General features: G+C 48.7%; 1 protein-coding gene across 3 annotated transcripts; it reads right to left on the bottom strand.

Moving 5' to 3' along the window:
• Positions 1-1,177: 1,177 nt before the first annotated feature.
• Positions 1,178-10,088, bottom strand: LOC310756720 (uncharacterized protein). Of its 3 annotated transcripts, none has more exons than XM_083601341.1 (5): positions 9,760-10,088; positions 7,095-7,895; positions 5,252-5,378; positions 2,667-4,537; positions 1,178-1,831 (listed from the first exon to the last, which is right to left on the bottom strand). In XM_083601341.1, exons 2-4 carry the CDS (start codon positions 7,815-7,817, stop codon positions 3,720-3,722), a joined length of 1,668 nt encoding a protein of 555 aa, XP_083457467.1. In that variant the 5' UTR covers positions 7,818-7,895; positions 9,760-10,088; the 3' UTR covers positions 1,178-1,831; positions 2,667-3,719. The 3 variants fall into 3 exon arrangements, with proteins under 3 accessions (XP_083457467.1, XP_083457466.1, XP_083457465.1); XM_083601340.1 differs by having other exon boundaries at positions 7,095-7,898; positions 9,760-10,087; XM_083601339.1 differs by lacking the exon at positions 9,760-10,088 and adding an exon at positions 9,613-9,726 and having other exon boundaries at positions 7,095-7,898.
• Positions 10,089-11,590: the final 1,502 nt, after the last annotated feature.

Raw genomic sequence — 11,590 nt, 5'->3', positions numbered from 1 at the left:
ACATCAAATCTTCACCAAGGCCAACTATCCAGACTGGTCCTACGTGGGCCAGAAAAAAAGCCAGGGAAGTCCCCAAATAGGAGTTCCATCACAGGAGAAAGGAAAAAGGAAAGAGGGGGAGGGGATCAAGTTGATTCCAAGCCAAAGGCCAGGCAGAACAACTCTGTCATACAGGCCCTGCGGAAATAAATCAGATGAAGTTTAGATTTCTGCATTGCGTGGGGGTTCAACTAGATGACCCTGGAGGGGGAGTCCCTTCCAACTCTACGGATCTATGAATCTACAATATGTTCCAAAACCACAAACTGGGCGAATGAAAAGTGGCAGGTAATTGCATGCACTCCTGTATGCTGCCTTGTGACCAAAGGCAAATTTACTTGTGATTCCGGTCTTTGCAGCGGGTTAGACTAGATGACCCTGAGGGTCCCTTCCACCTCTACAACTCTCCAATTCTAGGACAAATGCTAAGACCCTCACGGACTGAAGGTATTTAGAGACCATCCCACATTTGTGAATCCTGGAAGACTTGGTCTCTATCTGTCTGGCTTAGCAGCTGACAAATTTTGGCATGGATGCATATTTTCTGCCGCTGGTATTTTAGTGTTTTGGATTAATCAGCAAAAGCTTGGCTTGCTATACTAGAAGGTAAGAGCAGCTGAAAATGGATCAGACCACTGGCCTGTTCTCTAGCATCCTCTTCTCAGTAATTCTTCACACAGCACATGGTTAAACAATGGAACTCCCTGCCACTGGAGGCAGTGATGTTCACCAACTTGGATAGCTTTAAGAGGATTGGACAAATCCACAGAGGAGAAGGCTGGCAATAGCTACCATAGCTATGTTGTACTTCCTCTGTTGGAGGCAGTAAACCTCTGAATACCACTAGCTGGGAACCACAGAAGGGGGAAAATGTCTTCTTGTGGTCAAATCCTGCTTGTGGATTTCCCACAGGCACCTGGTCAGCCACTGCGAGATAAGGAAGCTGGACCAGATGGGCTGGATCTAGCATGGCTCTTATGAAGTTCTTATATACAAAAGCTACACACGCTGCCCCTTAAAAACATGGTAAGTGTTTGGGTATGGCTGAATTGCCTGAGAACTTTCCACACTGTATGATACCCCAACAAAACTTGGAACCGACCAGTTAACAGCAACAGTTTAAAAACCATTTAATCACTTTTTTGCAAAAGAAATGTATTTATTGAAATGCTTATGGGGAAATGCATGCAGTACACAGTATGTAATTCTTAGTTCTCTGCCCATATACGTTATTCTCTGCTGTTTTATCCTTTCTTTCCCTTTCCCTCCTCCCTGTCCCACAACCAATATCCACCTGAGTCTTTTTATGTGAAAATCTCTCGTGTGTGTGTGAGAGAGAGAGAGAGAGATAGCTGTCAACGTTTCCCTTTTTTAAAGGAAAATTCCCTTATTCCGAATAGGATTCCTCGCAAGAAAAGGGAAAAGTTGACAGCTATGGTGGGTGTGGGTGTGTTCTTGACTCTGGACACACCACCTATTTGTAAAGCTGATGCGAGCTAATAGTCCAGGATAATGAGTTTAGGTTTCCTCAGTGGAAGCTTAAAGGCTCCAGACCTGTCTCTTGATTGCTGGGCCTCTCCCTCTGGCTTTTGGAATGAGACACCCTTCAGAGCAAGGAGAATAGGAGGGGAACCAAGAAACAGCTGTAAGCTGCTTTGAATCTGAATACAGTCATACCTTGGATCTCAAACGCCTTGGCTCCTGAACAAATCGGCTCCGAAACAATCGAAACCCAGAAGTAAGTGTCCCGGTTTTCAAAGGATTTTTGGAAAACTGGTTCTCTTAACTCTTTCTGTTAATAATAATAATAATAATAATAATAATAATAATAATAATAATAATAATATCTTTATTGTCATTGCCCCCTCTCAGGGACAACGAAATTACTTGACTGCTCCATAAAAACACTAATTAAAACAATACAGTATAGTACAGCAAGGAAGATTAGATGACTTTCAAAGTCCAGGCTTCCCATTCAGGGCCGAGATCGCTCTGGAGAAGAAGCTGTTCTTAAGACGGCTCGTTCTTGTCTTCATCATCCTGTATCTCCGTCCCGACGGCAGGAGCTCGAAGAGACAGTGACCAGGATGCGATGGATCTTTTACTATGTCCAGTGCCTTCCTATGGCACCTTGTGGCATAAATCTGCTCTAAGGTGGAGAGTGGGCAGCCAACAATGCTCTCTGCTGCCTTAACAACTCTGCACAACCCCATCCTGTCCTGGGTAGTACAGCTTCCGTACCACACACATAAGCCATAAGTGAGAGAATTCTCAAAAAGTACAGTCTCTGCTGCGCCTTCTTCACAAGCCCCCTTGTGTTGACACTCCAGGACAGATCCTCTTGTAATTCAATGCCCAAAAATCTGAACGTTGTTACCCTCTCCACACAGACCCCATCAATCAAAAGTGGCTGGATATTGCTCTTCTGTCTCCTGAAGTCCACCACAAGCTCCTTTGTCTTCCTTGTATTTATGAGCAAGTTGTTAGCTCTGCACCACTCTGTCAGCCGCTCCACCTCATCTCTATAATCCGTTTCACCCTCCCTTTCAGGGATGAGCCCAATCACGGTTGTGTCATCTGCAAATTTGACAACCCTATTACTAGGGTGAGCAGCGACACAATCGTACGTGTTAAGGTCATGCTGATTATAAACACAGGCCAGAAGGATCCTGGGTTTTACCTTCTATCTCTCTGTTCTAGTGTTCTGTTTCTGTATGCTCTGGTGTTAAGGTTTAGTCTTATTATAAGTTTGCAAGTTTTACTGTAAGCGCTGCAACTGGATTCCCATGGACTGTGCCAATCCTAAATGTGACCATTATGCTCATTTGCCTTCAGCAGCAAGTAAAGCTCTGCTGGATGAAGTACAATTGCCTCTGTTTTTTGGAAACACTGTATCGTGTTTTAAGTTTTTTCCTTCCCAGAAGAGGCGACAAATTCTGCCCCCTTACCCACTACAGAGCAGTTCAAAAAAGGGAGTTTATTTTCGGCCCCAGACCCATTTAAAGGATGGCTGTTCCTAAGACAAAAACTGCAGAGCATCCCTCTGCCATGTTTCCTCATCTTCCAAACAGAAAGCCCCCGAAAGAAGACGTCGACTTTGGATTTGATATCCCACTTTATCACTACCCTAAAGGTAAAGGTAAAGGGACGCAAGACCATTAGGTCCAGTCATGGCCGACTCTGGGGTTGTGGTGCTCATCTCGCTTTACTGGCCGAGGGAGCCGGCGTACAGCTTCTGGGTCATGTGGCCAGCATGACTAAGCCGCTTCTGGCGAACCAGAGCAGCGCACAGAAACGCCGTTTACCTTCCCACTGGAGCGGTACCTATTTATCTACTTGCACTTTGACGTGCTTTCGAACTGCTAGGTTGGCAGGAGCAGGGACCGAGCAATGGGAGCTCACCCCGTTGCGGGGATTTGAACCGCCGACCTTCTGATCGACAAGTCCTAGGCTCTCAAAGCGGCTCACAATCTCCTTTCCCTTCCTCCCCACAACAAACACTCTGTGAGGTGAGTGAGGCTTCAGAGAAGTGTGACTAGCCCAAGGTCACCCTGCAGCTGCATGTGGAGGAGCGGGGAAGCGAACCCAGTTCACCAGATTACAAGTCCACTGCTCTCAACCACTACACCACACTGGCTTTCACTGGCTTGCCACCCGTCCCGGGGGGAAAGACAGGAGGGTCAGGTGCCCGCCTTGTCTTCGCTGTGTACGCTCTGGTGCCTGGCAAGGTGTGCTTTGCGGATGAAGTCCCTCCCGCACTCGGCGCACTTGTAGGGCTTCACACCGGCGTGGATCCTCTTGTGGTTGATGAGCCCCGATCCCGAGTGGAACCTACTCCCACACTGTGAGCACTTGTAGGGTTTCTCCCCCGTGTGGGTCCTCTCGTGGACGGTCAGCAGCGAGTTCCGGCTGAAGCACTTCCCGCAGGCAGGGCACTTGAAGGGCTTCTCCCCCGTGTGGCTCCTGCAGTGCACCAGCAGGTGGGAGCTCTGGCTGAAGGTCTTCCCGCAAAAGGAGCACTTGTAGGGCTTCTCGCCCGCATGGCTCCGCTGGTGGTAGATGAGGCCCTGGCGCGAGTGGAAGCTGCTTCCGCACTGGGTGCACTTGTACGGCTTCTCCACGTCGTGGGTCCTCTGGTGGAAGAGAAGGTGCGAGCTCTGGCCAAAGGTTTTCCCGCAGGTGGCGCACCGGTGGTAGGGCCTCTCCGGAGCGTTTTCACCTGAGTCCTGTCCAAAGTCCTCCCCGCTCATCTTCTGCGTCTGGGGCGGCGGGCCTTCGATGAGGATTTTTCCATTTGCCGCAGGGGAAACGGACACCACCAGTCTGTTCCAGATGTGGTTTCCCTGCGGGGTTTTGGGTCTGAGCTCCTTCGGGGAAGTTTGTCCCTGCTCAGGACCCCGGGGACTGCAATCAACGGACCTCCTTTGGGGTGCCCGATGCAACTCCACTGGCTTGGGCCTTGCCTGCAGATCGTTGTGCTCGTTCGTTTGCCTGTAATCTGTTGGAATCAAGAGAAAGATTATTAGCCTGAGGGATCAAGCCAGCAAACCTGTCAAAGAGCAAGTCGGCAGTAAATCACACCACTCAAAGTTGGAGTTAACTGTTTGTTTGTGTTTTTTGACAAAGTAATAATCATAAATATGTAAAAATAACAATGTGCACCCCACCCCAGAGACCATTCCACTGTAACTATCCAACCTCCCAAAATTTCAACTCCTCTTGCAACGGTTTGACCCCTTTCCGTTTTAACAGTACAAATTCTACAAACACCCTCCGTATCTCCTCGAAATCATTTCTCCTGCATATTCCCCTTCTTACCTTAATGGCACATGTTAATTTATCGTTAATAACTATATCCCACACCTCTTTATACCATTCTTCCATTTTGTATTCTGCTTGCCCCTTCCACTTCCTAGCTACAATAATTCGTGCAGCTGTCAAAAAAATTGTGAGCAAGTCCTTCATGGCCTGCGAACCTTCCACCCCCTCGTAAAATTGATAATAATGCCACCTCTGGACTTTGGGTCAGCTTTAACCCAGTGATTTCTGTTACCTCTGTTATTTCTGTTAACTTTATTAGTGTCATGTCGAATGAGCTCAGCAGCTCATCCCTGGTAGGTTCTTTAGATGTGATTCCTGTACTGCAGCAGGTTGGACTAGATGACCCCTTGAAATCCCTTCTGATGCTACAATTCTGTGATTTTGTGCTTACCCAGCAGGCTGTCACTACAGTCATTCTCCTCCTTTGCTTCTCTGCGTGGCTGTGTCTGGGCTGGAAGCACAGAGGTTCGCTCTGTTCCTAAGAAACCAACAGCACCCTCCTCACCTGGCAGAGGCTCCTGAAACAAGAAACATGAATCAATTTTAGCCTAATAATAATAATAATAATAATAATAATAATAATAATAATAATTTATTATTTGTACCCCACCCATTTGGCTGGGTTTCCCCCAGCCACTCTGGGCGGCTTCCAACAAAGATTAAAAATACATCAAAATGTCACACATTAAAAACTTCCCTGAACAGGGCTGCCTTCAGATGTTTTCTAAATGTCAGGTAGTTGTTTATCTCCTTGAAATCTTTTGGGAGGGCGTTCCACAGGGCAGGCACCACTACCGAGAAGGCCCTCTGCCTGGTTCCCTGTAACCTCACTTCTTGCAGTGAGGGAGCCACCAGAAGGGCCTCAGCACTGGGCCAAGGCCTGCAAATTCCTGGTTGGACCTAACTCGCAATGCTTTGGTGAAAATAAGGACACAGGAACAGCCCGCTGGATCAGGCCAATGCCCATCAAGTCCAGCATCCTATTTGGGCTGGATCTTCATCAGTATGCAGATGATAGCCAGCTCTACCTCTCCTTTGAATCAGAACTAGTGAAGGCGATGAAAGTCCTCTATGAGTGTCTGGAGGTGGTTGGAGGATGGACGGCGGCTAACAGATTGAGGTTGAATCCTGACAAGACAGGGGTACTGTTTTGGTAGGACAGGGGGCAGGCAGGTGTGGAGGACCCCCTGGACCTGAATGGGGTAACTATGCCCCGGAAGGACCAGGAGCACAGCCTAGGAGTCATTTTGGACACACAGCTGTCCATGGAGGTGCAGGTCAATTCTGTGTCCAGGGCAGCTGTCTACCAGCTCTATCTGGTACGCAGGCTGAGACCCTACCCGCCCGCAGACTGTCTCTCCAGAGCGGTGCATGTTCTGCTTATCTCCCGCTTGGACTATTGCAATGCGCTCTACGTGGGGCTACCTTTGAAGGTCCCAGAAACTACAACTAATCCAGAATGCGACAGCAAGACTGGTGACTGGGAGCAGCCGCCGGGACCATATAAGACCGGTCCTGAAAGACCTACATTGGTTCCCAGTACGTTTCCGGGCACAATCCAAAGTGTTGCTGCTGACTGTTAAAGCACTAAACGGCCTAGACCCAGTATTTAGTGATTTAGCGCTTCTGTGCATGTGTGAGCGCCAAAACCCGGAAGTAACCCGTTCCGGTACTTCCAGGTTCGGCACGGTCCGTAACCTGAAAATGCACAACCCGCAGTGTTCGCAACCCAAGGTATGACTATACCCGAAGGAGCATCTCCTCCCCCATCGTTCAGCCCGGACACTGAGGTCAAGCTCTGAGGGCCTTCTGGCGGTTCTGCGAGAAGTGAGGTTATAGGGAACCAGACAGAGGGCCTTCTCAGTAGTAGCCCCTGCCTTGTGGAACGCCCTCCCATCAGATATCAAGGAAATAAAAAACTACCTGACTTTTAGAAGACATCTGAAGGCAGCCCTGTTTAGGGAACTTTTTAATATTTAGCGTTTTATTGTGCTTTTAATATTCTGTTGGGAGCCGCCCAGAGAGGCTGGGGAGACCTGGCCAGATGGGCAGGGTATAAGTAATAAATTATTATACTATGATTATTTGTCACCCCAGCCAGACAATAAACACTCAAGGAAGGTCTGAAGCAGAGCTGGTTAGGGGTGTAGCCTGGGAAGTGTCCTGTGCGGGGCTGGGGGATGCATTTGGCCCACCGCACCTGAGGTTCCTCTACCTGGATTAGATCTCCTCACCTTCTGCTGTTCCCATCTCTCTGTCTCCTTCTGCCTCCGTAGAAAATCCTCCGCCAGGGCCACTGCCTGGGAACAGCTGTCCGGGCCACATTCCCTGACCCAGCTCTGGATCTCCGATGGCAGGATGGTCAGGAACTGCTCCAGGATTAGCAGCTCCAGGATCTGCTCCTTGGTGTGCCTCTCCACTTTCAGCCAGCGGTGGCAGAGCTCCTGGAGGTGGCTGTAGGCCCCTCTCGGACCATCAGCCTCCTGGTAGCAGAAGCGCCGGAAGTGCTGGCGCTGCTTCTCCCTGCTGATGGCATCCCCGCGCAAGATGGCCGCCTTCACTTTCCCATAATCCTCTCTGTCTCTGGCCTCCAAGTTGCCAAAAGCCCATTTGGCCTGTCCGCTGAGGGCCGGCAGGAGTCGAGCCACCCACTCCTCTTTGGGCCACTGGCAGGCTTTGGCCACTTGCTCAAAGGAGGCGAAGAAGGCCTTGGCGTCGTGCCAGGGGGTGGGCTCCTCTGGCCACTGTGGGACCCCCCACGCCGAGTGAGGAGACTCCACTTCCTTCAGGAACTGCTGCCACTGGGCTTCCCAGCACTGAAGGATCCCTTCCTTTGGCTCCTGTTTCACCTTTTGCTGCGAATGTGGCGTCCTTCTTGGGTATTTCTGGGTAACATGAGCATTTTCCCCAGATCCGTCTGACCCTTCCACCAGTCTGAGGCCTAGCGGGTCTTCCATCTGCAGGCTGGTGGCAATTCCTCCACAGGACACTGACAGTCTCCGAATATTTCCGTAGATGCCCAGGAAAGGGGATTTCTTCTTCAGAGGGTGGGGGAGAGGAAGAAAGGAACACAAATAAACATTTGTTTCAAGATCATCAGCAAACATTTTATGCCAGCTTATTTTCCTTCTTATTTATTTATTTATTTATTTATTTATTTATTTCATTTATATCCCATCTTTTTCCTCCAAAGAGATCAAGGTGGCACAGATGTTTTGCTTCTTCCTCATATAAGGTTAGGGAAGCGGGTGCCACTGTGGGTTAAACCACAGAACCTAGGACTTGCCGATCAGAAGGTCGGCGGTTCGAATCCCCGCAACGGGGTGAGCTCCCGTTGCTCGGTCCCTGCTCCTGCCAACCTAGCAGTTTGAAAGCACCTCAAAGTGCAAGTAGATAAACAGGTACCGCTCAGGTGGGAAGGTAAACGGCGTTTCCGTGCTCTGCTCTGGTTCGCCAGAAGCAGCTTAGTCATGCTGGCCACATGACCCAGAAGCTGTATGCCGGCTCCCTCAGCCAATAAAGCGAGATGAGCACCGCAACCCTAGAGTCAGCCACGACAGGACCTAATGGTCAGGGGTCCCTTTACCTTTTACATATAAAGTTGGTTAGGCCGAGAGGCAGGCGACTGGCCCTCAAAGTTACATAGTGAGCTTCACGGCCAATCGGGGATTTGAACCCATGTCCCAGCTCCTGGCCTAGCCCTCTAACCACAAACGCCACACTGTGGCACGGATTTATGCTCTCGTTGAGAATGAGACCTGCGGGGTGAGGGTAACATAACCAAATGCCCCCCACCAGCCATGAGAGGATGGGGAGTCCCTGCATCACACACAGAGCCTCATAGCTTAGAAATCCACACACCTCAATAACAAAGCAAACACACATCTCACATCCGCAACCTTTACAAAAAAAGAAGAAATGCCATTGCTACTGCTATTCTGGTTTATAACCTGAAGATGGAAACTCGGGTCACTGAACGTGCCCCCAACACCATATGGTGGCGACGGGAATATCTGCATGCGCAGGGCTGCCATATTTCAAAAAGTGAAAATCCGGGCACAAAAGTTGTTGAGCTTTTTCCATTTTCCTGGACAGTTCAGCAATTTTACGCCCGGAGGGCAGAATACTAGCAGCTATGCCTGAGAAATTCAAGACATATGGCAGTCCAATGCATGCAGGAATATCGGAAGAGGCTCCCTACTGTCAGACCCGCCCAGCCAAGTACTGCGTACAATAATGGGCAAAGTCATTTCAGGCAGGGGACATTCCCAACCCTACCTGGGGGTGCCAAAACATAGACAGACAGACAGACAGACAGACACAGGTAGGTAGGTAGATGATAGATGATAGATGATAGATAGATAGATAGATAGATAGATATCTGCATTGATATACTGCCCTCTCATAAAATAATCATTGCTGTGTACAGCAAGATTACAAACGTAGCAGGAGACTGAATCCGGGAACTTTTGCATGCAAAGCCCCCTTTTTGCTGCAAATCGCTCTGAGCTTATCCCCTTCACATCTTACCCTTCAGTGGGCAACCGGGATGGAGAATGAGCCTGGGGTCTTATGCAAAGCAAATAATAGATCAGGGAGGAGGTGGAGGCTAGAACCCTGAGCTACTAGCTTTCTAGGTGCAAGGCATTATCGACCACTAGGAAGCATTCCATCGTGCAAGACCCACGTCAGTCAGCAGGAGAGGGTGTCTCAGGAACGCTGCAGCCTTGCCTGGGCTTCACCACCTGTCACCTGCTTCACCTCCCTTTGCAGGTGCAATTCCTCCTCCCTCCCCACCCCCCTTTGATCTGGTCTCCTTCTCATCCCAGAATCGGGCTTCTCCTTCAGGAGCTCCAGCCCCAACAACAAAACGAAGAGATTGTGTAATGATAACCTCACCTAAAGGCATAGCCCCACACCAAAAAAAGAGAATCGGTTTCCGGGGGGAGGGGGAAAGAGGATGGAACAGGAAACGGGGCTTTCCAGTGTTTACATCCTGGGTTATGTTTTCACCACTTCCGTTTCCTCCTTTCTAGGAAGCTGGAGGGTCCTCCAAGGAACTCTCTCGTTTTAACTCCTCCATAGGCAGTGGGAAAATCCCCTTTTACACACAGGGACAGTGTTTCCTCTAGCACCTTAATTGTACAGTATAGCTTTCATCATAGGCTGAAGAAGCATCTTTTTATCCTGTACTCTGACACCTGAGATAAAAGGGTGTTCATTTCATTTTTTTTATTTTATTTTATTTTACCCACCGTTTTCTTTTAATTGCAAACCCTTTTTCACTTATAATTGTGTTTTCGCATTGCTCTGTTTCCTTCCTTTGTGGTGAAGCATGGGTAAGGGTTAGAATGTAACAATAAAAATTTTAAAAGATAATGATACTTTTTGTTAGGACCAATAAAAAGGTTTTTTCTGAGTAGTGAGCAAGTTTTCATATTCCACAAATCCTCCCTTGATCGAAGAAAGCGGATGGATGGAGAAAGGTCCTTCCCCCTTAACGTGAGAACCTGTGGACATCAAAGGAAACTGAACGCTGGAAGATTCGGGACAGGCAAAAGGAAAAGTCTTCTTTCCAGGACAGCAGAGCAAAACTGATTATGGAACTCTCTGCCACAGGAGGCGAAAGAAAATGCTTCTTCACACAGTGAATAATTACATGAGACAGGTTCCCAAACATGGCTTTAAAAGATTGGTCTTGGAGATGGAGGCTATCAATGGCTTCTAGCCATGGTCAAGAGGCCGTAATGCTTTTCAATTCTGGGAGCTGCAAGAGGGGAGAAAATGGTACTTTTCTCGGGTCCTACTTGCATGTTCCCCATGGGCACTGTTGTAAAATTTAAGTTGCACACAGAGGAAAATGCCTTGGGAGAAATGATACTTTATTTTAGCACACAGAACAATCCCAAAAAGCCACTTTGACTCTTCCAAAATGACCTCAAATATTCAAATGCAGTTGGGGGAAGGAGATGGGGAGAGCTTCCCCATTGTCTTTTCACTTGCAAATCCCACTAAGTTTTTGTTAAGCTGTCAATAGGTTTGTAAGTAAAGAATTTAGAAACTAAAGTATTTACCATCTTGCCCTATATTAAGGTCTTATATATATAATAAATGTTCGTAATTGTACCAAGCAAACACGTACATAAATATGTGAACCATATGTCTGAAGCAGTGTAGGGCAGTCCTGGAGCCATTTTGGCTCCCAAACTGACCAAATGTTTACTCTGCAAGGTCAAAGGAAAATGGAAACGCCTCCCCATTGTCTTTTCCTTCACAAATCCTGTCTTGAGGGTATATCTGTGTATGAATGGGGTGAGCCTGTGGCCTGGCTCAGGAACTGGGTATTTGCGTGGCGAGTTCCCGCCCCCCACCAGGATAAATAAAGACACGAGACACCATAATTTAAGGTTAAATGGGCGAATTAGGCCACAACTTTATTGAATTCAGGAATGAGAGGCATTGGCTTAGGCATTGGTCCTAACGACTATCCGGCTCCAGCCCGTTTGCTGGAGACACAGGGAAGGGTTAACACTATATCGGGGGAGTCTCCTGCCGAGGCACGTCGACTAGGAGCTCCCCCGGGTCACCGCTCGGGGGCGTGCCTTTGGCCCACACCTCCATAGGCTTCGGACAGGGCCACGCCCCCCGGAGTCCTTTATCGGACCACCCTTCGTTCACTGGGGGGAGGTGATGGCGTTCCTCCCCCCCCCACACACATCCTCTTAATCCC

The sequence above is a fragment of the Podarcis filfolensis genome (genome assembly GCF_964270895.1).
Source record: "Podarcis filfolensis genome assembly, chromosome: 2".
Lineage (NCBI taxonomy): Eukaryota > Metazoa > Chordata > Lepidosauria > Squamata > Lacertidae > Podarcis > Podarcis filfolensis.
The sequence above is the reverse complement of the archived record's forward strand: the minus strand, read 5'-3'. Positions and strand labels throughout refer to the sequence as shown.

Bases quoted from the DNA above. Each gene is read 5' to 3' on its own strand.
- LOC310756720 (XM_083601339.1), bottom strand. From the start codon at position 9,684: ATGAGAAGGAGACCAGATCAAAGGGGGGTGGGGAGGGAGGAGGAATTG. The intron at 7,899-9,612 runs GTGACAGGTGGT...CACCCTCTGAAG, and splicing joins TGCAAAGGGAGGTGAAGCAG to AAGAAATCCCCTTTCCTGGG. The intron at 4,538-5,251 runs GTAAGCACAAAA...TGATTCCAACAG, and splicing joins CTGTAGTGACAGCCTGCTGG to ATTACAGGCAAACGAACGAG.